The sequence below is a fragment of the Loxodonta africana genome, chromosome 12, assembly GCF_030014295.1.
Source record: "Loxodonta africana isolate mLoxAfr1 chromosome 12, mLoxAfr1.hap2, whole genome shotgun sequence".
Taxonomy (NCBI): domain Eukaryota; kingdom Metazoa; phylum Chordata; class Mammalia; order Proboscidea; family Elephantidae; genus Loxodonta; species Loxodonta africana.
The window spans coordinates 38866382-38891191 of NC_087353.1; the positions used below are offsets into that span (position 1 = coordinate 38866382).

Sequence of the window (24810 nt, forward strand, 5' to 3'; positions counted from 1 at the left end):
GTAATCTTTACAGAAGCAGACTGCCACATCTTTCTCCCACAGAGCTGCTGGCGAGTTCAAACTGCTGACTTTTCAGTTAGCAGCCGAGTGCTTAACCATTGTGCCACCAGGGCTCCTTGAACAGCAAGTAACATCCTTTAAATGAGAAATATTCATCCAGCAACCAGTACTGGGAGACATTTGGCAGGGGTAGGCCCTGGCCCAACAAAGATGAGGAAAGAAGAAAGTAGTGAGGTAGAAACAGATAAGGGGACCAGGGGCTCAGAGGAGACAGCCCTGCCATGAGGCTCGCTGAGAAGCTGTTAAAGCGTATTTCAATGTGCAATTTGAAAAGCAAATTGCAACTATTCATAAAAGGTCAATGGAACTGAAGACAAAGGAGAAAATTCACAGTGGTTGTATACTCCAGCCAATCAAGCTGTTTTCTTTTCTCCACATTCTCTGTTTTACTTTAATCATCATTTTGGCCATACTGTGGCTACAGTTTAGTGTATACTTTTCTCATTAAACACTCTATCCTAGGAATTTTTCCTTGTCACCTAGCCTTCAAAATTATGCCAGTGAGGATTGCACTTATTTACTCAAATGTATTTCAGCCAGCTGGCTCAGTTTCACTCAGAGTTCCTTTGTTTACAAACATCACCAGGAGAGTGTGTCCTGTGCCTATGATTAGTAGAAGTCTAGAAAATAGATTATTTCTATCCCTTGTTTTCCCCTCAGTGTTTTTAATTAGCTGTGCAGGGCATTGACTTCACTGGGCCGTTCTCAGACCTAGGTCCCAATCTGCTTTCTCACGGCCAATGTCACACCTCACACATCCCTCGGGTGATCTAATCTGGGTACAGTCATTCCATGGTGGAGGGGATCGCTCATGAAACTTCCAGGACCGTGTGGCTGCCGAAACATGGTTGAGGTGGGGATCCCCATTTGTGCCACTGGTTCCAAGCTTTTGACTTCTTCGTGGCTCCCTGTGCCATTGGTCATGGCTTATGGGTTGTACTTACTCAGGGTTTGGCCCATGTGGTTGTCCCTTTCTATTCTCTTTGCCACCGCCCTGGGTCTGGCCCTTATTTTCTTGTGCCTTGGTTCCTGTTTGGTCTCTCTCTCTCCCTTTTTTTAAAAATTGTGCTTCAGATGAAGGTTTACAGAGCAAATTACTTGCTCATTAAACATTTAATACACATATTGTTTCGTGACATTGGTTGCCAACCCCATGACATGTCAACACTCTTTTCTTCTTGACCTTGGGTTCCCCATTGCCAGCTTTCCTGTCCCCTCCTGCCTTCTCATCCTTGCCCCTGGGTTGCTGTGCCCACTTAGTCTTGTTTTGTTTTATGGACCTGTCTAATCTTTGACTGAAGGGTGAACCCCAGGAGTGACGTCAATACTGAGTTAAAAGGGTGTCTGGGGGCCATACTCTCAGGTTCCCTCCAGTCTCTGTCAGACCAGTAGGTCTGGTCTTTTTTTGTGAGTTAGCATTTTGTTCTACATTTTTCTCCAGCTCTGTCCAGGACCCTCTGCTGTGATCCCTGTTAGAGCAGTCGGTGGTGGTAGCCAGGCACCATCCAGTTGTGCTGAACTCAGTCTGGTAGAAGCCGTGGTAGTTGTGATCCACTAGTTCCCTATTCATTCTCTTGATGGCCTCCCTTCTCTTGTTCTCTCTCTAAACTCAAATGCAACTAGATAGCATTTGCTACCTTCATCCTCTCACATCTCCTTGTCAGAAACCCTCAGACGACTCCCCTCTCACCTATGGAAAGAAGGTTGAGTTCTTTACTGTCTAGCGTTAGGACCCTGAGGCCTCTGCTTGCAACCTCCTCTCCAGCTACACGCAGCCATTTCCTGTCCCTGAATAGACAATTCAAATTCTTCAGTCTTAAAAATATTCATACCTTTTGACCTGATTTCTAGATATTCATTCTAAGGAAATAATCCAGGAAATGAAAAAAGCTGTACTGTAGACATATTCATCTCAACATTATTTTAAATAGCATGAAGATGTAAACAAGGTAAATGTCAAATAATATGGAAGAAGTTCAGTAAAGATTGTGGATCTTCTCACTGAAATTTTAAATATACATTAAGAATGATAATTATGCTGATAACTCAGCAATAGGGAAATGCTTACAAAATAGAACAAAGGGGACCAGACAGCTCACATTTATGGAGCACCTACTGTATACTAACTTGCACAAGATGCTTTATCTCCCACAGATGAGGAAACCAACAGAAGGCTCAGATAACTTGTCTGAGGTCGCACAGCTCATAATCTCAGTTTTGCTTAATTCTCAAGTCCCTGTTCTTTCCATGCTATAAAATACAAAACGGTATCTCCAGTATAGAGCCCTGGTGGCACAGTAGATAAACCTACGGCCCCTAACCAAAAGGTTGGCGGTTCAAATGCACCAGCTGCTCCTTGGAAACTCTGTGGGGCAGTTCTGCTCTGTCCTATAGGGTTGCTATGAGTAGAAATAGACTCGTCGGCAACCGGTTTGGTTTGGTTTTGGTTATCTATGGTGTGAGTACAATTCCTATTTGGAGTGACAATACTGAGGCTTATTCTTTAAAAAGTGTTTTCTGCAGACGTTCTTGAAGCTGTTCAACAGTTTCTTTGCATGCCCACTCTACTCTGTGAGCTGGTGCCAGGTGCCTTCGAGGATCTCACGGGCAAGCTTGGGTTCCAAAACCACTTCTGCCTGCATCCCTTTGCTCAACAGCTTCTCTTGCCCACATTGCCCCTACTCCTCCCCTTCACCCGCTAGGCCCACATCCTTTAGGGTTCTGCCTAAATTCTACTTCCACTGCAAAGTCTTCCTTCACCGGCCCAGCCTAAGAGCATGCTCCCTACTTTGAGTTACTAAAAACGAACAAAAAAACCAAGCCAGTTGCCCTGGAGTCAATTCCGACTTATGTGTCAGAGTAGAGCTGTGCTCCATAGAGTATTAAAAAGTTGTCATAGCCCATAAGGAAACCCTGGTGGCGTGGTGGTTAAGAGCTATGGCTGCCAACCAAAAGATCAGCAGTTTGAATCCACCAGGCACTCCTTGGAAACCCTATGGGGCAGTTCTTCTCTGTCCTTTATGGTCTCTACGAGTCGGAATTGACTCGACGGCAACAGGTTTGGTTTTCTTTGGTAGCACATAAAATTTTCTGTAAGAAACGTCAGTATACCGAGGCTGGCTTCATTTTATTTAGTTATTATGCTTTTTCCTTCCAACTAGACTGTAAGAGCTCTGAACGCCAGACCCGTGTGTTGTTAATGCTTTATAGCCCCATATTGCCTTGGCACAGTGGGGGCAATAGCTGGTGCTCTGTCTATGTATCGGCAACTCTTATTCTCCTTCATGTGGTAGCCAATCTAGTGTGGAGTTGTTGGTCACTCCAAGGGGTGGTGGCTGCTCTTGTACCTCATGAGCAGGTAGACCAGACTCCTGTGTCAGGGCCTCCCCCTGTTAGCACCTCCTTTCAAAGGAAATGTCTTTGCCTTCCTTTTATGCCAACTTTTTCCCCCAGCTTTTTATTTTGAAATAGTTATAGATTCATAGGAGGCTGCAAGGAAATGCATGTGGAAGGGGAGCCCAAAGGGTGTCTCTGTACACTAATTTTGATAAAATAAATTCATTAATTATTTTATTAGTGATTTCTATTATGTTTTAAGGTGACAAGGGAATTGGAATTTAGAGCTGAAGGGGATTTTATAATTCATTGGAGAGCTGAATTTAGGAAGAGAATTAGAACTTAGATTTTTTTTTTAAACCAAGCCAGTTGCCTTGGAGTTGATTTCAACTCATGGCAACCCCACCTGTGTCGGAGTAGATCTGTGCTTCATAAGGTTTTCAATGGCTGATTTTTTAGAAGGACATTCACCAGGCCATTCTTCCAAGGCGCCTCTAGGTGGACTCGAACCTCCAACCTTTTAGTTAGCAGTCGAGCGAGTTAACTACACCATCCAGGGACTGTATAACTATATAAAAAACCCATTGTTGTCAAGTCAATTCTGACTCATAGCGACCCTGTAGGTCCGAGTAGAATTGCTCCATAGGGTTTCTAAGGCCATAGGGTTCCTAAGGCCATAGGGTTTCTAAGGCCATAGGGTTTCTAAGGCCACAGGGTTTCTAAGGCTAGGATCTTTACGGAAGCAGACTGCCACATCCTTCTCCCACAGAGCTGCTGATGGGTTTGAACCTCTGACCTTTTGGTTAGCTGCTCAGCACTTTAACCACTGCACCACCAGGGCTCCTTGCATAACTATAGCTCAGTACCAAAAACTTGACAGTTCAGATTTCACCAGTTCTATACACTTTTAAAAAAGAATCCATCCTGGAAATTGTCTTTTTCTAATAAGCACATTTTCTTCATACTCCTTGTCTGTCATATTTACTTTCACTTCACATCTTTATCCACATCATTGCTCTGAAGTCACAAGGCCTCCTGGTTCTGTTATTTGTTCCCTGTGTGATCTTGGGCAAATTAACTAACCTCTCTGAGCTCTGGTTTTCTCATCTGAGATTTTTTTCTTCATTTGTTTAAGTGGAAAGTGCTTAAGTTAGGTACTACATAATAGGCACTCAGGAAATGTCAATTTTTTTTTTTTTTCCACCCTTTCTCTGCACAGGGAGCCCTCTTTTCCTCACAATACAATGAAATCCTTCTCTTTTAAAGAATGTTCAAAATTGGTCTCCTCTGATGCTTTCCCATCGCATCTCTATTACCTCAGTAATCCTGCTCTGTGTGTGTAACATTTAATTAGTATGATCCTGATTATATGTTCCATGTTCCTGTTGAATATATTGTCATTGCTATTTTTATCTATCATAAATATAAGGCACTTAAGAATCACTGGTAGTGCAATGGTTAAGTGCTCAGCTGCTAACTGAAAGGTCAGTGGTTCGAACCCACAAGTGGCTCTGCTAGAGAAGAGACCTGGTGGTCTGCTCTCATAAAGATTACAGCCTGGGAAACCCTATGGGGCAGTTCAACTCTGTCATGCAGGGTTGCTAGGAGTCAGAACCAACTCGATGGCACCCAGTAACAGCAAGGGCACAGGTCTCAGTTATTTAATCTATACCAGTCAACATATTGGATAAGGGCCTAGGCTGGGTGTCATCTGTAAATCAAGGGTGATGGTATCAACCTCACAGATGCTGTAAAGATTTAATGAAATAATGCAGGTAAACACTTAGCAGAGTGCACAGCACGGACCAGCTCAAAAAATGTGAGCTGCAGCTGGTGGTCATGGTGACAATGTTTTAGTTGTGTTTCCACAGGGCACTTGGTCCTTGGGCCTCCAAAAGATGATGGTGTATCTGTCTGGATTTAGGTTTCTTTTGTTCTTTTTTCAGTTTGGCAATTTTTCCATGTACAATTCAGTGGCGCTGATTACACTCATCATATTGTGCAACAATGACCACTATCCATTTCCAAATTATTCCACCACCATTAACAGAACCTCAGCGCCCCTGAGCAATAACTCCCTGTTTCCCCCTTCCTCCCACCCCTGGTAACCACTAATTTAATTTAGATTTCTTAACAGCTGTTTGTGCTTCATTCTCCTAGAATAAAATAAGGATGAAAGACTTGCAGGGCAATTCCTTTTTTTTTTTTCCTCTTTCCTTTGTGATTTTAATTGAGGAGAGAAGATAGATCTGTTTGAGTTAACTGGAACCTTGTAATCCCAGTGGTGGGTAGATGCAGTCATGGATGAAGGGCTACCATATTGCAGATTTGAGAAGAACTAGGGTCAAACACTTAGTTGAAAATCTGCATTTTGAAATTATCTTTCATCAAACTTTATTTTTCCAAATTATGTTAGATATTATCTTTGGCACTACCCACAAAAAAAGATTGGTATTAGACCCATCAAAATACCTTCTCTGGTAGTAGTTTTGTTTATCCTAACACTGTGTAAAGCTAAAAGAAATTATATATTAAAACTATCCATAAAATATTATATAGAGAAACTGAGATAGACTAAATTTTACAGGTTAAGGGCCATTCTTGCTCTGATGTTCCATTTCATTCTACCTTACCTTCTTTCTCCTAAATTGAGAAACAGATTTTAACAATTGTAATAATACTGATGATGATAATAATAGCTAACTATCATTGAGTGCTGGTTGTATGCCAGGAATAGTTTCAAGAACTCTACTTGTGTCAACTTATCTAATTTTACCACAACACTATGAAGTAAGTTCCATTATCCCCATTCTGCAGTTGAGGAGACCCAGGCTCAGAGACTTTGTCTAAGTTTACACCAGGGCTTCGAACCTGTTTTTCCCAGTTCAGTTGTGGCCAAGGAAGTGAAATCAGAACAGACCCAGATTTTTAAAATTTGGGTGGGCCAGAACGATAACCAGAACAGGAAAAATTGCAGGTCAAAGCCCTGGAACGGAAGTCTCGGAAGAGGCATAGTGAGCCCTTTCGGGAGCCTGATACGTGAGCCTGGATTATGGGCAGGACTGTGGAGACCCATACTCGTTCAAAGTAGCGCAATGGGCCACCGTCTTTGAGCAGAACACCATCGTTTCCCACTCTGCTCAAAACCCAGGGGGAAAGAGATTTGGTTGCTATGCAATGCATACGCTGCCCTTGTTTTCTGAGAGGTTTCAAGCAGGGCGTCGGCCCTTAATTTTTCCCGTTCTGGTTATCTTTCTGGATCACCCAAATTGCAAAAATTCGGGTCTGTTCCGGTTTCGCTTCATCAGCCATGACTGAAGTCGTTCAAAGCCCTGGTTTACACAGCTTGTGTGAGCTGGAACTGAAATGTGAAGCGAGGCTGTCTGGCTCCTGAAAACACTTTTGATAAATCTTTCCTGCTATTTGTGGTCCCAAGACACAGAGGGTGGAGAAATATCCTGGTTAAAAAGAAAAAGAAAATGATTCTGTTCACTTTTATCTGTTATTCACTTGAAGAATGATACCAAAGCTTAGGGAAACCTGCAGTGATTAAAGGATTGAAGCCCTGACATTAGATCAATTGTACCTGTTTCTCTCATTTTAAATCCCCATCTTCAATTAAGGTGGCAATCAGATTACCCAGACTGGTCAGAAAGCTCAGGGGGCTCTCAAAGGTCAGTCTACTGACAGCTATTGGTTTGTCTGTGAATTCTGACAAGTTCTTGCCCAAACCATCTCCCCAGGGAGAATTTAGCTGCAGTTTAATTCCACCTCAAATAAGAGCTGTCTGGAAACTCGGGCTCTGTCCTCTTCACCAAACTTATTTTCATCAGTGCCTCCTGTTGGTCTCTTCAAACCTGAGTCTTCCCCAGGCCAAACGAGACAGGTCTCAGCCCCAGCCCCTGCCGACGCGCCTCTCTGCTGCACTCGGAGCTCTGAGCCACAGGCACCGTTTGATTTCCTTATCACCAATAAAACAAAACCAGACTCTCCCTGTATGACTCCCAGATTTAATTACTGAGGATAAATTGCTGCATCACTCAGAATAGTGAAAAACTGGAAAAAACAACAGAGAATGATTACAATAAACCAGGGTCTGGTCAAAAGATAGAATAGCCAGTAGCCATTAAAATGAGGTTTTGAACACTATAAGCAAGTAGATGCCCACAATATAACAAGAAGAAAACCAGCTTTGACACTACACCGTATGATTCCCATATTATGCATGTATTTTAAAAAGATCCATAAACACAGAAATAAAGACTAGAATGAATACACTAAAATATTAATAGTTATCTCTGAAAATAGTGTGATTATATGTGATGTTTATATTCATTTTTATTTTTTCTTATTTTACATGAGCATGTATTCCTTTGAAATCAGAAACAAAAGAAAAGGAAAAAAGAAGAGAGGGAATGTTTTAAGTTTTCTTAAATTTTCCCTTTTGAAGGTCTATAAATGCCATGGCAGGGGTGTCTGACCGCCTCTGACTTCACAAGGGTGAAGGAAAATCAAGATCAGCAGCTGAATCCTGTGAGGCGGAGGTCAAACATACCTCTACTCTCCAACCTTTTTACCGACTCTGACACCAGCCGTCCCTCTCACAGCACTATTTCTATTCTGGGTTTGATAATTCATTGCAGTGGCCACACAGAATTCATAGACCATACTCGCAGTTACGGAGTTTATTAGGGAAGAAACAGGTTACAATTCAGGATCAGAAATGACTCAGGATACAATTCTTCGATCGGGACAACCTCTTCTCAGCCATGCCCATAGGCAGGCCTCTCTTTCTGGCCCTTGACCCCTTCGCCCCTCAGCCCAGCCTCTGCCCTGCTCCGGCAAGTGTTACAAAGGTCTTTAGCTCTACCAATAAGTGCCTGGAGGCACCCCACTCCACCAGCAAGCCTCAGTCAGAAGGCACTCAACGCTCTTGCTCTGTGGGCTGGCACACCCACTGTAACCACTTTGCTATGCAGGGCGGGAAGCCCACTGCACCGTCTTGATCCAGTCCCCTGGTTCTGTTGCTGCCATTTCTCTGCCCCTGCTTCTTGCCTTCTCTTGCCTTCTCCAGTGTTAACAGCTCTCTCTCTCTCTCTGTCTCCTGGGTCTAGGAGGTTCTCAGCTCAGGGATCCTGGGTCCATAGGATGCACTCAACTCCTAGCTCTTCTTTCTTGGTGGTAGTGAAGTCCCCCGTGTGCCTCTGGGATGGCTCATTTTAAGCCTAGTAGATGGCAAAACTAACCAATCCCATTGTTAGGGTTCTATACACTTTATTTGCATGGCCCCATCTCCACAAGGGTGCTGTGCACCTTATTTGCATTATTAGCAAGTTATCCAATTCCCTTGGTGGGCCACAAGCACCTCATTTGCATAGTCCCACCCAGTCATTTTGTGGGAGTTACAAGACCATGGGAAGAAATGCCATAAAAGCAATCCATTGCACCACAGAAGGGCTGTGGATTTTTTCTTTTGCGGATTCACCAGTACTTACCAGCTCTCTTCACCCCTAGTGGGCCAGTGCAGGTCTTGCCTCTTCCAGAAGCCCTCCTAGATTGATTCAACATGACAATTTCTTCAGTCTATGGACTCCTTAGTCTCATCGTTGAGACATCATCAACTTTAAATGTATGTGAGTATCTGTCCCCAACTAGAGAGTGGGTTCTTTGATGACAGAATGGATATATTTTAAACATCCTCCTCTTCCTCACACCACCCAGCAAGTGCTGTGCACACTGCTATGGTTCAATTAACAGTAGCTGAACACAGGGCCCGTGCTCACGGGAGGCACTTGAGTCGGACGCGCCCCTCTCTGAACTTCGTGCAGCTTCCTCCAATTCATTTGAAAGGGTTGTCTGTGCCATTTGCCCTGGATTCAATTTTATTGTAAATTGTTTAAAAACAATTCATTTTGCTTTGGTGCAAGGAATGACCTAGTCCAGCCCTTGCCTTTACAAGGGGATTGTAAAGCTAGGAAAATAAATATGAACTATTTTGAGCAAAAAGGCATTTTTCTTGTGAATGGAGATAATGATGTTGATGTTTGTAAAAAGGAAACTGTTGGATAAGAGAGGAGGTGACCACCCTGCACCCCACAGGGACAAAGGGCAGGTGAGGTCACCCATCATGCCAAATTTCCTCGAGTCCTGGTGGGCTCAGGAGACTGTACCCATGTCAGAAGAGAAGGAGACCTGAGGAATTTCCAGTTTATCTGGGGGAAGAAAGCACGAGTCACTGAAATAGCTCCCTTAGCGAACAGCAGTAGGCGATCGCCTAAGATAAGGTGGTGCAGAGAATGTGCGGAAGCTGAGGGAACAGAATCAACAGTGACGGCTGGGTTAGACGGCGTTATTCATGACGATTCCAGGGAGCGCTCAGTGGGCATCGCCATCTGTCAGCCCCCCTGCACGGTGATCTCATGGCCCCCAGGCCTGTGGCCCTGGCTCTCCTTCCTGTCCTTTTGCTGTCCCCAGCTTCTGCACACTCCCTGGGCCCCAAACACCTTCCTACCCATGGCAGGATGGAGCCTCAATCTGCTCCTCTTCAGAGCTCCAGCCATTCCCTCCACTGGATCCTGGTGTGGCCCCTGACCAGGACTATTCTGGGGGCAGAGCATGCTGAGAGGCCCCCCTACAACGGGAGGAGGACATGAGCACAGGAACAGCCACCCCACCTTTAGGGGCATCCCTTGTTGAAGACTAAGGTGAAGGGTTTACCTTTAACAGGATGAAGTGCCACTCTCACTGCTTGACTGCAAGGAAAACTAAATAAAGCAAAGCTCTGCCACAAAACTGCATGTAGGATGAATTGGAGCAAGGAGACTGGCCAGGTGATGCTTACAAGAACTGGGTGTCTGGTGTCAAGGAAGTGTTCTAGCACAGTGGCTGTGGCAAAGGAGAGGACAGAACGGGCTTGAGAAACTGGTGAAGATATATTTTAGGGAAAGTGATGGAGAATTCAGGGGAGCTGAATGACAGAGAAGCAAATGTGAACTGGGTGACCTTGGGCAGGACACTTGCCCTCTCTGATCCTGTCTCTTTATCTGTAAAATGTTAATAATGGGGCATATCTTCCGGGGTTGTTATGAGTAGTTTATGAAATTTTTGTAAACCGCCTGGCCTGGTGCGTAGCACAGAGCAGATGGTAAACACTAGTATTTGTTAGATATTAGAGATCAGCACAAGGGAGCCTGGGCAGAGATGAAAGAAAGGGAGGATCCAAAGGGGCTAACGTTGTCTCTCACAGGGCCTGGCAGATGATGCTGGAGTGACCAGTTGCTATGTTTGTCAGACTAGAACAGGGCTTCATGAGGTTTTCAATAGCTAGTTTTTCAGAAGTAATCACCAAGCCTTTCTTCTGAGGTGCCTCTGGGCTGACTAAAACCTCCAACCTTTTGGTTAGCAGCTGAGCATGTTAACCATTTGCATGGCCCGGGGACTCTGATGCTGGGTTAGTAATGAGGAATTTGGGGAAAAGGCGATGTTGCTGAAAAGCATGTTATTTTTTGAGATGTTTGTTTCAGATCCCCAATCACCCCAGGCAGTGGGTCGCTCTGACCAAGGGGACAGATGAGTCAAGTAAATAGGGTCAGTTGAGCAGAGCAAAGGAGAAACAGGGCCCCGGTGTGTAGGAGTCACGGGATGCAGATATTGCCGGCAAGCCAGGCGGAGGCTGCCAGCAACTGTGAGGTCTGCCATCGGACTGTCTTGGTCTGGAAGCTTCGCTGAAGCCTGTTCAGCGTCATAGCAACATGCAAGCCTCCACTGACAGATGGGTGGTGGCTGCACCTCAGGTGCATTGGCCGGAATCAAACCAGGGGGCCCACAAGGAAGGAGAGAATTCTACCACTGAACCATCAATGAACACCCCCTAGACCCTGCTTCAGGCCCTGGGATACAGCAAATAAAATAGACACAGCTCTCAAAGAGCTTATCCTCAGGCGGGGCTGGACAGAGAGTAGACAAACATAAATGTGACAGCTGGTAAGAGTGCTGTGAAAAGGAATAAATCAGGGATAGAAAATTAAAGAGGAATAGTGGCCAGGGAAAGGAGCCCCGGTGGGGCAGTGGTTAAGCACTCAGCTGCTAACTGAAAAGTTGGTAGCTTGAACCCAGCAGCCGCGGCAGAAAGATGTGACAGTCGGCTTCTGTGAAGATTAAACAAACAAACAAAATTTGTTGCCGTCAAGTGTATTCTGACTCACAGTGAAGATTACAGGCTAGGAAACCCTATGGGGCACTTCTATTCTGTCCTTTAGGGTTGTTATGAATTGGAATCAACTTGATGGCAACAGGTTTGGGTTTCTTTGTAGTGGCCAGGGGAGTTCTCCCCAGTTAGGCAACGTAAGAGTTGAGAGTGGGAGACTGGTGGATACAGGGAAGAGCATTCCAGACAGGAGAAACATTAAGTGTGCAGGGGCCCGAGGCATGACAAGCAAGGAGGCTGTCTTAGTCATCTAGTGCTGCTGTAACAGAAATACCACATGCGGATGGCTTTAACAAAGAGAAATTTATTTCCTCACAGTAAAGTAGGCTAAAAGTCCAAATGCAGGGCATCAGCTCTAGGCGAAGGCTTTCCCCCTGTCGGCTCTGGAAGAAGGTCCTTCTTGTCAATCCTCCCCTGGACTAGGAGCTTCTCTGGGCAGGAACCCCAGGCCCAAAGGACGTGCTCTGCTCCTGGTGCTTCTTTCTTGGTGGTATGAGGTTCCTACTCTCTGCTAGCTTCCCTTTTCTTTTTATCTCTTGAGAGATAAAAGGTGGTGCAGGCCACACCCCAGGGAAACTCCCTTTACATTGGATACACTGTGATCTGGGTAAGGTTGGTGTTACAATCCTACCCTAATCCTCTTTAACATAAAATTACAATCATAAAATGGAGGACAAGCACACAATACTGGGAATCATGGCCTAACCAAGACAACGCATATTTTGGGGGTACACAATTCAATCTGTGACAGAGGCCCTGCTGTTGGGGCAGAATGAAACAGGGGCAGGGAAATGGGGCAGGTCCGACTGTTGGTAGAGTTATTGAAGTTGGAGGAAACCACTGACATCTCGTCTTTGAACACTGATTTTACAGATGAGGAAAATGAGAGGTTGAGCGGTTTGCCCAGACTTCCTTTAGTTAATCCCTACTGATGTGGTTTTTCCATAACCAGAGTGGCTATATACTAGTGAACTCCGCCGTATCACTTTTCCCTCCCTTCCTTAGAATAGCTATTAAAATATTAGACAAGACAGCTCCTAATGGCAGGAGAGAGGCCTCTTTATACATTCACCTTCGGCGTACCGTGGCTGGATCTGCCAGACGTGATCCCCAGAGAGGGAGAGGGCCTGGTGCACAGCGCTGTCTCTCAGAAAGGAAACAGTGCAGAATGAAAGGGCTCTTTCACAGGCATGTAGCTGTAAATTAAACTCTACTTACTAACATTAAGGATCAATACCATCAGAAATAAGATATAAAGAAATATATAAATACGATTGGTTAATTTCTTGTTAAAATGAATTGATTTTATTTATTTATTTTTAATGTTTTCTTTAAACATGGAAACCCTGTGGAGCAGTCCTACTCTGTCATATAGGGTGACAGTGAGTCAGAGTCCACTCAAGGGCACCTAACAACAACTCCCTGGCTAGGTTGCAGCTACCTTGTGTTTGCCTTCTTCTGGTTGGGAGTGTCCCGTTCTAAGGATGCCGGTGTGTTCCCAGCACCCCCTGAGCTGCTTTAACTCCGAGAGGCCAGGCCAAGAGGCAGGCACTCCTGACCAAAGCCCTCCCCACCTCTCTGCCTCATCAGAGAGGAGATCTTTACCTCCTGCTTCCAGCTTTAACTGGGGCCCTGGTGGCGCAGTGTTTAAGAGCTATTGCTGCTAACCAAAAGGTCAGCAGTTCAAATCCACCAGGCACTCCTTGGAAACTCTATGGGTAGGTCTACTTGAGTCAGAATCAACGCAACGGGTTTTTTCGGCTTTGATTACCACCCAGAAGTGTGGAGTGCTGTCCAAGGCTTTCTGCCCTCTAGCTGAGACTCCAAAAAAAAATCTCTTTAGCTATATGATCTTTCCCTTTTTAAAGTGGGACAGATAAGATGGTAAAGCAATACCTTTAGGATTGTTTTCCCCAGTGATTTTTCTTGTGTTTCTTTCCTCGAATCAGGATATTGTCAGCTGCATGGCCTTAGAGTTATCCACCCATCCTTTTTGAAATTCACCATGTGGTTAATTAAAAAAATATATATATATTGATTTTTTTTCTATATTCCCCCCCCAAAAAAGGTATTTATTTTATTTCTTTACCTTATTTTCCTCAAAACTGGGTTTGTAAAGAGTTTTTTTTTTAAAAAAAAAAAAAAAAGCAACTTCAGAGTCCAACATGGCAGAAGAGTTTGCAGATACTTGTATAGTGTTGCTGTTGTTATGTGCCGTCGAGTCAGTTCCGACTCATAGCAACTTTGTAGGACTGATTTCCTTATATAAACATCCTGCTTCTCAAATATCACCCAAGGTTCTACTATTAGAAATTATTTTCTTTGGCTTAGATTCTTTTAAAAGTGCGTATACCGTCTGGATGACTTCATCAGCTACTAGCATTTTGAGTTAAGCAGATCATTGAGATCAGTGAGATTTTGGTTTTTAAGGGGATGCTAATAAAGGTGTGTTTTGGGGCCACTGAGAGAAGCTTTAAAGCTCCAAATGGCTAACCTGGGAAGACCTTAGGGAACGTACAGAGAAATGAGGAAAAGAAAGGTGAAATGCTTTACCAAAAGTTATTGTGCATGTGACCCCACGCACAACAGAACAAAACGTTGCCCGCTCCTGCATTATCTTCATGATCAGTGGTATGCTCAAGTCCGTTGTTGTGGCCACTGTGTATTTTGAGTGACTTCCAACCTACGGGGCTCACCTTTCAGTACCAGAAAATATTCTGTTGTGATCCGTAGGGTTTTTATTTGATAATGTTCAGAGGTAGATCGCCAGGCCTTTCTACCACAAGTAGTGGGAAGGAAAACTAAGAAACAGGCAGAAGGAGAGGACAAGTCTTCGTACTTGAAAAACTCGAGTAATCTTTCATACTGCCCTCCCCCGGCCCCAAGCCACTCAAGTCTTCTATGCGTGTGTGGTAAATAGACATGCAAGACAACATTCTTCACATATGTAATTCGGTGATACTGTGTTCGTTGTGTTGCACAACCATCACCATTATCTGTTTCCATTTTTTTTTCCATCACCCTTAAAAGAAGCTCAATGCCCCCATCAAGTCTTCTTTAATTCTGTCCTGATAACATCACTCTGGTTCAGGCATTTGTCTCCTCACTTTGGGCTGTTTGGTAATTCACCCACACATCTCTCTCTCTGCCTTAAATTTCCCTGTCCTCTCCCATCTTCCTTAAATCTCACTGTCCTGTCTCATCTTCCTTAAACTTCCCTGTCCTGTTCCGTCTTTCATATCACCTCTGAATTGATCATCACTGTCACCCACTGCTCAGGGGGCTCCCAGAGCTCTCTGTTAATTTAGGCAAAACCTGAACTCTTTCCCCTGATGTTCAGAGCTGCCTTCATCTGGCCCCAGCCTGGTCTTCCCTGTGTTTCCTTCCAGGGACTGGAGAGGGAAAGAGGAGGCACTCGGCTAAACAATGGCATATGCTATTTTATTTAGTCCTCACCCTGCCCTCTGGGAAGGATCTGTTATCATCTTCATTTTTCAGATAAGGAATTTGGATTATGATGTTGGTGAAAAATAATGAATATACCATGACCTGTCTGAAGAAAGAACAAATCTTTCTTGGAAGAAGTACAGCCAGAATGCTCCTTAGAAGCAACAATAGGGAGGATACGTCTCACATACTTTGGACATGTTATCAGGAGGGATCAGTCCAGAGAAGGACATCATGTTTGGAAAAGGGGGGCTGCGAAAAAGAGGAAGACGTCAACAAGATGGATTGACACAGTGGCTGCAACAGTGGGCTCAAACATAACAACAAATGTGAAGCGCACAAGCAGCAACATTTCGTCCTGTTATATGTGGGGTCATTCGGAGTCAGAGCTGACTTCATGACATCTAACAACAACTTATTCAAGGTCGTACAACAAGAAATTGGAAGAGCTAAGGTTTCAGCCTAAGCCTGCTGGGCCCCAGAGCCCAATTTCTTAACCACCATGTACTCTGCTGCCTTGCAGACTCCAAGTGTGGTCCCTGGGCCAGGGGCATCAGCATCGCCTGGGAGCCTGGTAGAAATGCAGACTCTCAAGCTTCACCGCACACCTACTGAATCAGAATTTGCATTTTGACAAGATACCCCAAGTGATTCCTTTGCGCTTTACATTTTGAGACACACTGCCCTAGTGGTTCTTTTTCTGTACATGCCTTTAGCTTTCCTAGCCCCCCTGAACAATGCTAACCTTATCCCTTCCCTGGTAGAGTAATTAAGAACATGGCCTCTGGAGCTAGATTTTTTTTTTTTTAATTATTCAAGTCCTGGTTCTTCCACTTATTAGCTGTATGGCTATAGACAGGTAATTTAACATCTTGGTGCCTCAGTTTCCACATCTGTAAAATGGTGATAAAAATAGCGCCTACTCCATGGGGTTCTTGTAAAGATTAAATGGATTGGTACTCATAAAGTATTTTAGAGCCACACCTCGCAAGAAGGAATAAAGTTCCTGCTGTTGTTTCTCCCCTGTGAATCCTGCCCTTCCTCTTCCAGGAAGTCTTCCTCTGAAGGAGATCTTGCCCTTTCTAGAGTCTATGGCAGATGGTCTAGGACTTTGATCATAAAACAATCTTAGAGAATATCTCGTCCTCTTACTTTAGTAATGAGGAAACTGAGTATCAAGGATCAAATGACAGAACCAGGACTTGAACCCAGTACTTTTTAACTCTAACATTAGCACTGTTTCCAATATACTTTTCTTTATATATATATATATATTCTATTTGAAACCCTGGTGGCATAGCAGTTAAGCGCTATGGCTGCTAACCAAAGGGTCAGCAGTTCGAATCTGCCAGACGCTCCTTGGAAACTCTATGGGGCAGTTCTACGCTGTCCTATAGGGTCGCTATGAGTCGGAATCAACTCGACGGCACTCGGTTTGGTTTTGGTTTATATATTCTATCTATATACTTTTCTATTCCCCACATAATAGACACGTGTCTTAGGCTGGGTTCTCTAGAGAACAAAACCAGTGAAGCGTATGTATGTATACATATGTATACATAGAGAGATTTATCTCAAGGAAATGGCTCACTGTTGTAAAGACTGGCAAGTCCCAAAGTCCCCGGGTCAGGTGTTGGCTAGAGACTTCTCTTGACTCACATGGCTGCAGGGGCCAACAAACCCAGGATCGACAGATCAGACGGCAGGCTGCTGGCTCATGGGGCTGCGGAAGTCGGAGAGTCCCATAGTTGGCAGATCAGACGACAGGCTGTTTCTAGTGAGTGATCTGGCCAGCATTTTTGAAGGCCTCAGCTGAGCCTGGGGGAACGCAGAGGGGATGACAACTACGAGCAACCTTTAACGAGAACCTACCAGGCGCTAACCTGCAACCCGATGCGATGCGTTCTATGCCCGTTTAGAGACGAGGACGCCCGTGCAATGCAGTTACTTGCTTGGTTAAGTCACACAGCTGGGAAGCTGCAGTACCCAGTGTTTGACTCACGAGCTCACACTGTTGACCACCCCACTTCACCAGCCCCTGCCCTCTGAGAACCTTAGGAGGTTGGAAAGAAAAGAGAAATTAGAAGGAAATGCCCAGGAGTAAATCAGGATGCCCCCCGCCCCCCGCCTGCTCATCTAGAAAAACCAGTAAACCAGTTCCCATCGAGTCAGTTCTGACTCATGGAGACCCCATGTGTGTCAGAGTAGAACTGTGCTCCACAGGGTTTTCAAGGGCACCTCTGGATGAACTCAAACCAATCTTTTTTGTTGGTAGTCAAGTGCATAGCTGTTTGTGCCACTGAGGTGGCCCCCTTATCTGGAGATGCCTGGAAAAGGCAAAATCAGCGGCAGCTCTTCTAGTTGGGGGCTGTGCTCTCATTTTTTTTTCTTTTGATCATCTCACTTCTTCCCCATTGGTGGGCCTTGAATGTGACTGGTTCCCCCCCCCCCCCCGCCACGAAGGCCCTGCTCTAGTGGCTTCTGGATGCCGAGTGCTGGGAGAGGAAAGGGAGCTTCCCAGGAGGGAGCATGGACTAGAGAAGGAAGGACTGGGGCAAAGGAGCTCCCTTTCCAGAGTACAAGAAAGCAGGAGGCTAGCAGGCTCCCCGGTTGCCATCCAGGAAGAAACTGAGTCAGTGTCCCCAGACAAGGGCTGGCCAGGCCTGCTGCCCTGCAGCATGCTGGCAGCACTGATATTCCCCTTTGTGACAGCGTATGGGGTTTCTACCCTGAATCCCCCATATGGTGTTGTGCTTTCGCCTCCGCAGATCTGGGTTGCCAGCAACCGTGAGCTGGGCCTCTGTCCAGCACCAGCCCCGCTCACAGCCCTTCAGAAAGGTTTGAGGAAGAACCTGACCCTAGCATATTTTTCAGTCTATGTTTCTCCATGTTTCTGTTTTCTCACTCCCTCAAATTGCAAAGGGCCAGGGCACCTATTTTAGGGACAGCGTGAGGGAGGCTGTGGGGGAGCGCAGAGCTTGCCTCACCTGGGTGTGCTTGAGAAGAAGCATCTCCATGGCTGCACCAGGCGAGGCAGGGTGCCCTCATTGGGTGCGTGGGGCGCAGGCCCAGCTAGGAGGATGCGTCCCTCAGGAGCTATTTCTTTTGGGAAATGGCCTTGGGTGCCAACCAGACACAACTCGAGTGCGTTCTCTTAGGGCAGAGCAGGGACAAGACGAGGAGATACCAGGTCAACCCCAGTGAGCCTGGGTCTGCAGCTTGTGAACTAGTTGTATGGCCCTCCTCAGGCCTGGCAGCCCTCCAGGTGCAGGCGCAGCGGGAGGCCAAGGGGCACACAGCTACCCCTATGGGGGCGGGGGTACCTCTGAGTTGGTATTGCAAATCAGTTATCCTGCCCTCTGGATGCCCACTGTCCTTGAGGTGCCCCTTGGCCTCCTCAAGTGCACACCCATTACCTAATACCTAAATCACCCCTAGAGCCAGAATCTGAGGCTCTTTCTTCCTCCCGATTGTGCCCGCCCCATGCCCCTCCCAATCAAAATCAAGACAGCTGCTTTTCTCCACCCTGTATTAAGTTCTTTGTGTGATTAACGTAATTCCCACTAAAGCAATTCATTCTTCTCTGAATGGCCCATGGGCTTAATCTTTCCCTGGCACATTTGCATTTTAAGTAGAGCGCTCATACAAACAGAATTAATCTTTAATTAGTAGAATAAGGGAGCAGTTATTTTGGGGGAGGACGGGAGGACTTTCCCGGGCTCTTCCCTGCTCCCCAGGCTCTTCCCTGCCACCCTCCTCTCCCCTCTTTCACCCACCGGGATGCAGCGAGGCGTGGAGCTGGGATGTGGAACGGAGGTTTCCTCAGCGGGAGGAAGGCTGAAGACGAGCAGCGGATCCCATACTTCCCAATTTCCATTATGAATCAGAAACTTTTCATGGTGGCACCTGGAATTGCCAGAGCTTGTTTTATTATCACCCGTTCACTAACACCATCATTTTGCCACACTGAAAGACAAAGAAGGACCTAATGTCAGGCAGTCATTTAGATGGAATAAATTTAGCTTTACAAAATGTACCACCTTGTCCTTGTTTTTTTCATTTTGCCACAGACTGGTGAGCACCTCCTCCGGGGCTGGCATTTGAGAACCACGAACTGGATGGCCCCTAAGGCCCTGCCCGACTCTAAAACGCTACAGTTTGCAAATACCACAGTCACGCTGCATTAAAGATGCATTTTCAAATGTTAATAATTAATGGTAATGTTAATTCATCATAGTTTCACATAACATTCTGTAATGGAAACGGCCCCAGGAGAGAGGATGGCAGAGGGAGGTTGAGGAACAGACGATGAAGGAAATGGGGAGCCACTAGGGGCGGGCTGGGGGAGAGCGGCTGCCCTCTCAGCAGTGCTCGTCTTCCCAGGAACCTCGGTGGGATCCTTGGGCTGCCGGAGACAGTTTTTAGTTCCATCCCAGAAAAGTGTGTGTGTGTGTGTGAGAGAGAGAGAGAGAAAGCATATGTGTGTGAGTGAGCATGAGTATGTGAGCATATGTGAGTGTGCATGAGAGTGTGTGTGTGTGTGCGTATGTGAATACATGTGTGAATGTGTGTGCGGATGTGTGTCGGTGTGCATGTGAGAATGTGAGTGTTTGTAAGAGCGAGAGTGTGAATGTGTGTGGATGTGGATGTGTGTAAACATGCACAACAGCGGGATTTGTGGGGCTCCCACCCATGGAAGCCTCACTCCTCAAATGCTCCTCTATAGCCTGGTATCACAAAAACGTGCCAGTTTGCTGGCTTTGCTCTTGCATATACCACTATGCCTGATCCCCAAGCAAAAGCCATGAAATGAGAATGGCAAATGTCTTAGAATTTGGGGGTAGGGAAGCAGTGGGAGAAGCCAGCTCTAGGGAAGGCTGAGGCCCTGGCACTTTAGGGTAGAGACCAGCTGGAATTTGTTCCAACTACAGACTATGCTGGCCCTGGCTCTGGTTCCTGGGTCTCCTCAGCTGAGGAGGCAGCTTTGCTCATGGGTTTTTCTTGTTCTCATTCCAGGTGTGTGTGGCTGCTGCGGCGCCCTGCGCCCCAGGTACAAAAGGCTGGTTGACAACATCTTCCCTGAGGACCCAGAGGTAGGTCACAGCTGGCTTCTACCTGGCGCTGCCTCGCACCATGGCTCCACCATCTAGGTGGGGACTCTGAGTCTGCTGCGTGGGGCAAGCAAGTCTGTCAGTGGCTTGGGCCTCTTGAGTGTTCTCAGACGAATTAAAGCGTTGACCAGAGCCCCCTCAGGGGTGAGGGACCGTTGGGAATGGGAAGGAGGGGGGTATTTGGATCTCTCTGAAGTCAGAATCTGCACAGAGCAGCTGGAAATTTCTTATGGCATGCTTTTGACCAATGCTGTACAACCAAGACACCATTCTCATTTCTATCTCTCTGGGTGACAGTTTCCTCAGGCTGCTAACTCTCTTGATGGTAGTATTTCCCTGCTGTTTAGTGTGAGCATGCTCCTGGGTTTTGGCTCAGGGGCCCTGTCTTTCTCCGGGCTACCTTACCATGACCGCCAGTTGTCTGGCTGTACACTTACAGAAGGCCTGGCTTCCTGGCTGCCTAGCCACCCAGTCCCCCCACTCTAACCACTGAACCTCCACTCTAACCACTCAGCCCCCACTCAAACCATCCAGCCTCCACTCTAACCACCCAGCCCCAGTCTAACCACCCACGCAGCCCCTACTCTAACCACCCAGCCCCCACTCTAACCACCCAGCCCCCACTCTAACCACCCAGCCCCACTCTAACCACCCACTGAGCCCCCACTTTAACCACTCAACCCCCACTCTAACCACCCAGCCCCCACTCTAACCACCCAGACCCCCACTCTAGCCACAAAGGCCACCACTCTAACTGTCAGACTGCACCTCTGGGCTGTGGTCTGAGAAACGTCAGGATCTGATGTCCTGGACTTGCCCACTGTGCATCAGTGATCCCTTCTCGATGAATAGTTGGAGAATCATTTACGGCATCCTCTGGAGAATTCAATAATTACTACAGAGCTGCGTCCTTCTTCCTGTTCACGTCTTCGTCCTAGACACCCAACTCGTTCTAATTCTCCATCGCTTTTTAACCAAGTCTTGTCATGTATATATATATATATATAGGCATCCATATACACATATACATATGTACACACTCACACCTACACACATATACACAATACATTATGCGTGTGTACGTATACATGTGTACCCATATACATATACATATGCACACACGTACAGGGATCTTGTTCTGAAGACTCCCTTGTAAGTTAGTTCTGACATAAGTTAAATACCTCATTTCTTTTTAATTTTCATTATTATTGCCTTTATTATCGGTATCTTTATTAATCCAATCTTTATTTGTCTTTGGGGGTTGAAAACATTACATATAAACTTGCAGATATATTTTACTACATACATTACATAAAAAATTACACAAGTCATAAAAATTTACTCCAGCAATGAACGACAGTTAGATGACGTTGGCATTTTCTCAGTTGTGGTAATAACTCCACTCGTGGAAGGTTCTAGATCATCTGGATTATCCCTGGGAATGGGGACGGCATTTCTAGTCAGAAAATTAGTAAGAGTTGTCTTTGTATGGTCCTTTTCTTCTCTTCTTCACATATTTTGCGGTAACTTCTCACTGCTTCCCGAATCTGCCTATCAACTTTAGCAAAACGATCAGCATTTGCGTCCATGTTTTCAAGCAACTGAAACCCCAAATTTAACTCAGAAAAAACTTCAGATAATCCTTTCGCTGTAAATTTTTTTTGAAATCTTTTTCCTTTTCCTCATCATTTCTTTCTTCTTCAGCATTTTTTTTTTCCTCTTTAAAATTTAGTAATTACCGATCTGGCAATTCCCCTTCTTCGTGATCTATGAGCTGTTCCACACTGACAACATTAAGTTCTAAATTCAGTGTTCTTACCGTATGGACGATTTTTCCACTGATCTCTTCCATCATATTATCCTGATCAAATGCTTGGAGCATGTTCACACAGCTCAGCAATTTTTTCCATATCCCTTGCATCCATTTTCCCCTAACGTCCTCCCAGAAAAATGCGATGTTCCAGGTACACTGAACATCTGAGAATGATAACATCAACAAACTACACCCTGCAACACTGTATGTAGTGCATATCACTAATGATAAGATGTACCAAAAAAAAAGACGGTTTTTAGTGCAGTTTTTCATAACTCAAACATGTCATAAGTCAGGGACTACCTATATATGAATTTTATCACTTACTATTTTACTGTTCTTATTTATAGCTAGCACACTTTAGGCTCGATTGTGAGTTCCCAGAGGGTAGGAACTATGTTTTAATCATCTTGTATCCCTGATGCCTAGCGTGTTGTGTGGCACATACGTAATAGGCACTCTGTAAATGTCGACTGAATTATAATTTACAGCAAGACCTGTACGCTTCTAGCCATCATATGGCCACAGTGATGGTGAACTGCCTGTATTTTACAGGATGGCCTGGTGAAGACCAACATGGAGAAGCTGACCTTCTATGCCCTCTCAGCTCCAGAAAAGCTTGATCGTATAGGCGCCTACCTCTCTGAGAGGCTCATCCGTGATGTGGGTCGTCATCGATATGGGTGAGTGGTATGGGAAGGTGGGAGAGATATTTTCAACCAATATAGGTTCTTTTTAAAAAATGTATTGTAGGCTGTATTATTGAACAGACTGAGGAAATAGGGGCTGGGGGTGGAGGAGTGGGTTCCATTTACTCTTCCAAAAGAACCAAACCAAACCCACTGCCGTCGAGTAGCTTCCAACTCATAGTGACCCTATATGACGAACTGCCCCATAGAGTTTCCAAGGAGCACCTGGTGGATTTGAACTGCCGACCTTCTGGTTAGCAGCCTTCGCACTTAACCACTATGCCACCAGGGTTTCCTACTCTTCCAAAGGCAGGTTAAAATTTGGTGCTTTTGCCAAGATTAGAGAAGGGGATGTTGGACTCCTATGAGCACCTCCTTTAGTATCCATTTACACCAGAAGTCCTCACACACAGTCTGTGACCTCGAAAAGTTAGTCTAGGCAAGAATGTACCATTATTCTCATCGAACCCATCCTGCTTCTTTCAACTTACTCTCAAAAAAGTAAGGAGAACTCATCTGCATTCTAAAGAGAAGGCAAGGTTTGAGGTAATTTGTCCATTAAAAATACACATGAGTGAAATATTTATCAATTTCCTGTGAGAGAAGGACTTCCTATGTTTAGAAGAGAGAAGAAATCTTAAAGAAAATGTCTGATCAATAGATTTAGCTGTTTAAAAATTTAAATATTTCGATGTCAAAAAAGAAATAATCAAAACTCAAAAGACAACAATATGAAGTGTTTTTTAAAAATAAGACAAAGGATTCAAACTCATATATTAGTGGCTCATAACAAATAGTAGGGGTGGAGTGGGGAGATTGAGACCCTAAAAGATTCGAGGCAAGAACCATAAATAAGAAATTTACAGAAGAGGAGATAGAATTGTTTATAAACATGGGGTAATATTCAACAAACTGTAATTAAAGATGTCGATTGATATAGTAGGATACCCTCTTCACATTTCAAATTAATAAAAAAAGTAGATTTCCAATATTAACCAAGGGATGGCAAAATTGGAAGCATTTTCATGCTTTTGTAGAAGGAATGCAAATTGCTCAAGCCTTTCTAATTTTGAAGTGTGTGTCAAGATCCTCAAAAACATTTATGCTTTTTGACCAAGTAATTCCATTTCTGTTAATCTATCCCAAGGAATCAATCTTACATACAAATCTAGCTATATACAGAGATGTTTATTATGGTGTTTTTTTATAACGAAGAAGTGGAAATAACTTAAATGTCCAATACGAGCACAAGAATTCAGTAAATTATGCTGTATATCCCTTGATGAAATGTTAGCTAGTCCTTAAAGATGGTGTTTATAAAGATGCGTTTCATACAGCGTGGAAAACACCTTAAGTAAATAAAGAATAGAATGCATAATTATGCACACAGTGTTTACAATCAAGGTAAAAAATAAACAACAACAAATTTCAGTGCCTAGAAAATCCAATAAAAATAAATATACAAAATGTTGAGTACTCCATTTTGTGGACAGGGTGGCTGTAGAGTTTTGTTTGTTTCCTATCTACTTTTTTGCATGTGTTTTCTAAATATTCTCTACTGAGCATGTGTTTTCACTGTGAGGCAAGTGTGAGGTTGTGTTTGCTGCCCAATCAGCACAATTCAGAGAGAGGCTGAATGCAAAGATAACTCTAAGGTATTCCAGCTGGCGTTGTGGGTGGGACAGAGGGTTGGACAGGTTTAGGGTTGTTGTTGTTGTTAGGTGCTGTCTGGTTGGCTCTGACTCATAGCAACCTTATAAACAACAGAATGAAATGTTGCTCGGTCCTGCATCATCTTCATTATTGTTGCTATGTTTGAGCCCATGGCTGTGGCAATGGTGTCAATCCATCTCATTGAGGGTTTCCCTCCTTTTTACTGACCCCCTACTTTACCAAACATAATGTCTTCTTCTAGCAATTGATCTTTCCTGATGACCTGTCCAAAGTAAGTTTCCCTAGTCTCACTTTTGGTTGTCGTCCTGCAGATTTCAGGTAATTATCCTTAAGTCCTTTTGGTTCCATTCCTCACAGAGCCTTTTACATCCATCATCTACTTTCTTCTGCTCCTGCCTTCTCCTGGTTCAGATTCTCATTTCCTTTTAGCCCAGATTATGGAAGTAGACTTGGAAATTGTCTTCCTGCTTTCCA

General features: G+C 44.9%; 1 protein-coding gene across 4 annotated transcripts in view; it reads left to right on the forward strand.

The window, feature by feature from the left end:
* The window catches only part of EFR3B (EFR3 homolog B), a 114127-nt gene that overhangs the window by 25531 nt on the left and 63786 nt on the right, over nucleotides 1-24810 (forward strand). For 2 of the 4 annotated variants that reach the window (XM_064295117.1, XM_064295118.1), the window contains exons 1-3: nucleotides 18767-19266; nucleotides 20066-20142; nucleotides 22529-22656. In XM_064295117.1, coding sequence (XP_064151187.1) covers nucleotides 19239-19266; nucleotides 20066-20142; nucleotides 22529-22656 — 233 coding nt within the window. In that variant the 5' untranslated portion in view covers nucleotides 18767-19238. Of the gene's footprint in view, nucleotides 1-18766; nucleotides 19267-20065; nucleotides 20143-22528; nucleotides 22657-24810 lie in introns of those variants that run through there. The other 2 variants (XM_064295115.1, XM_064295116.1) reach the window with 2 other exon arrangements.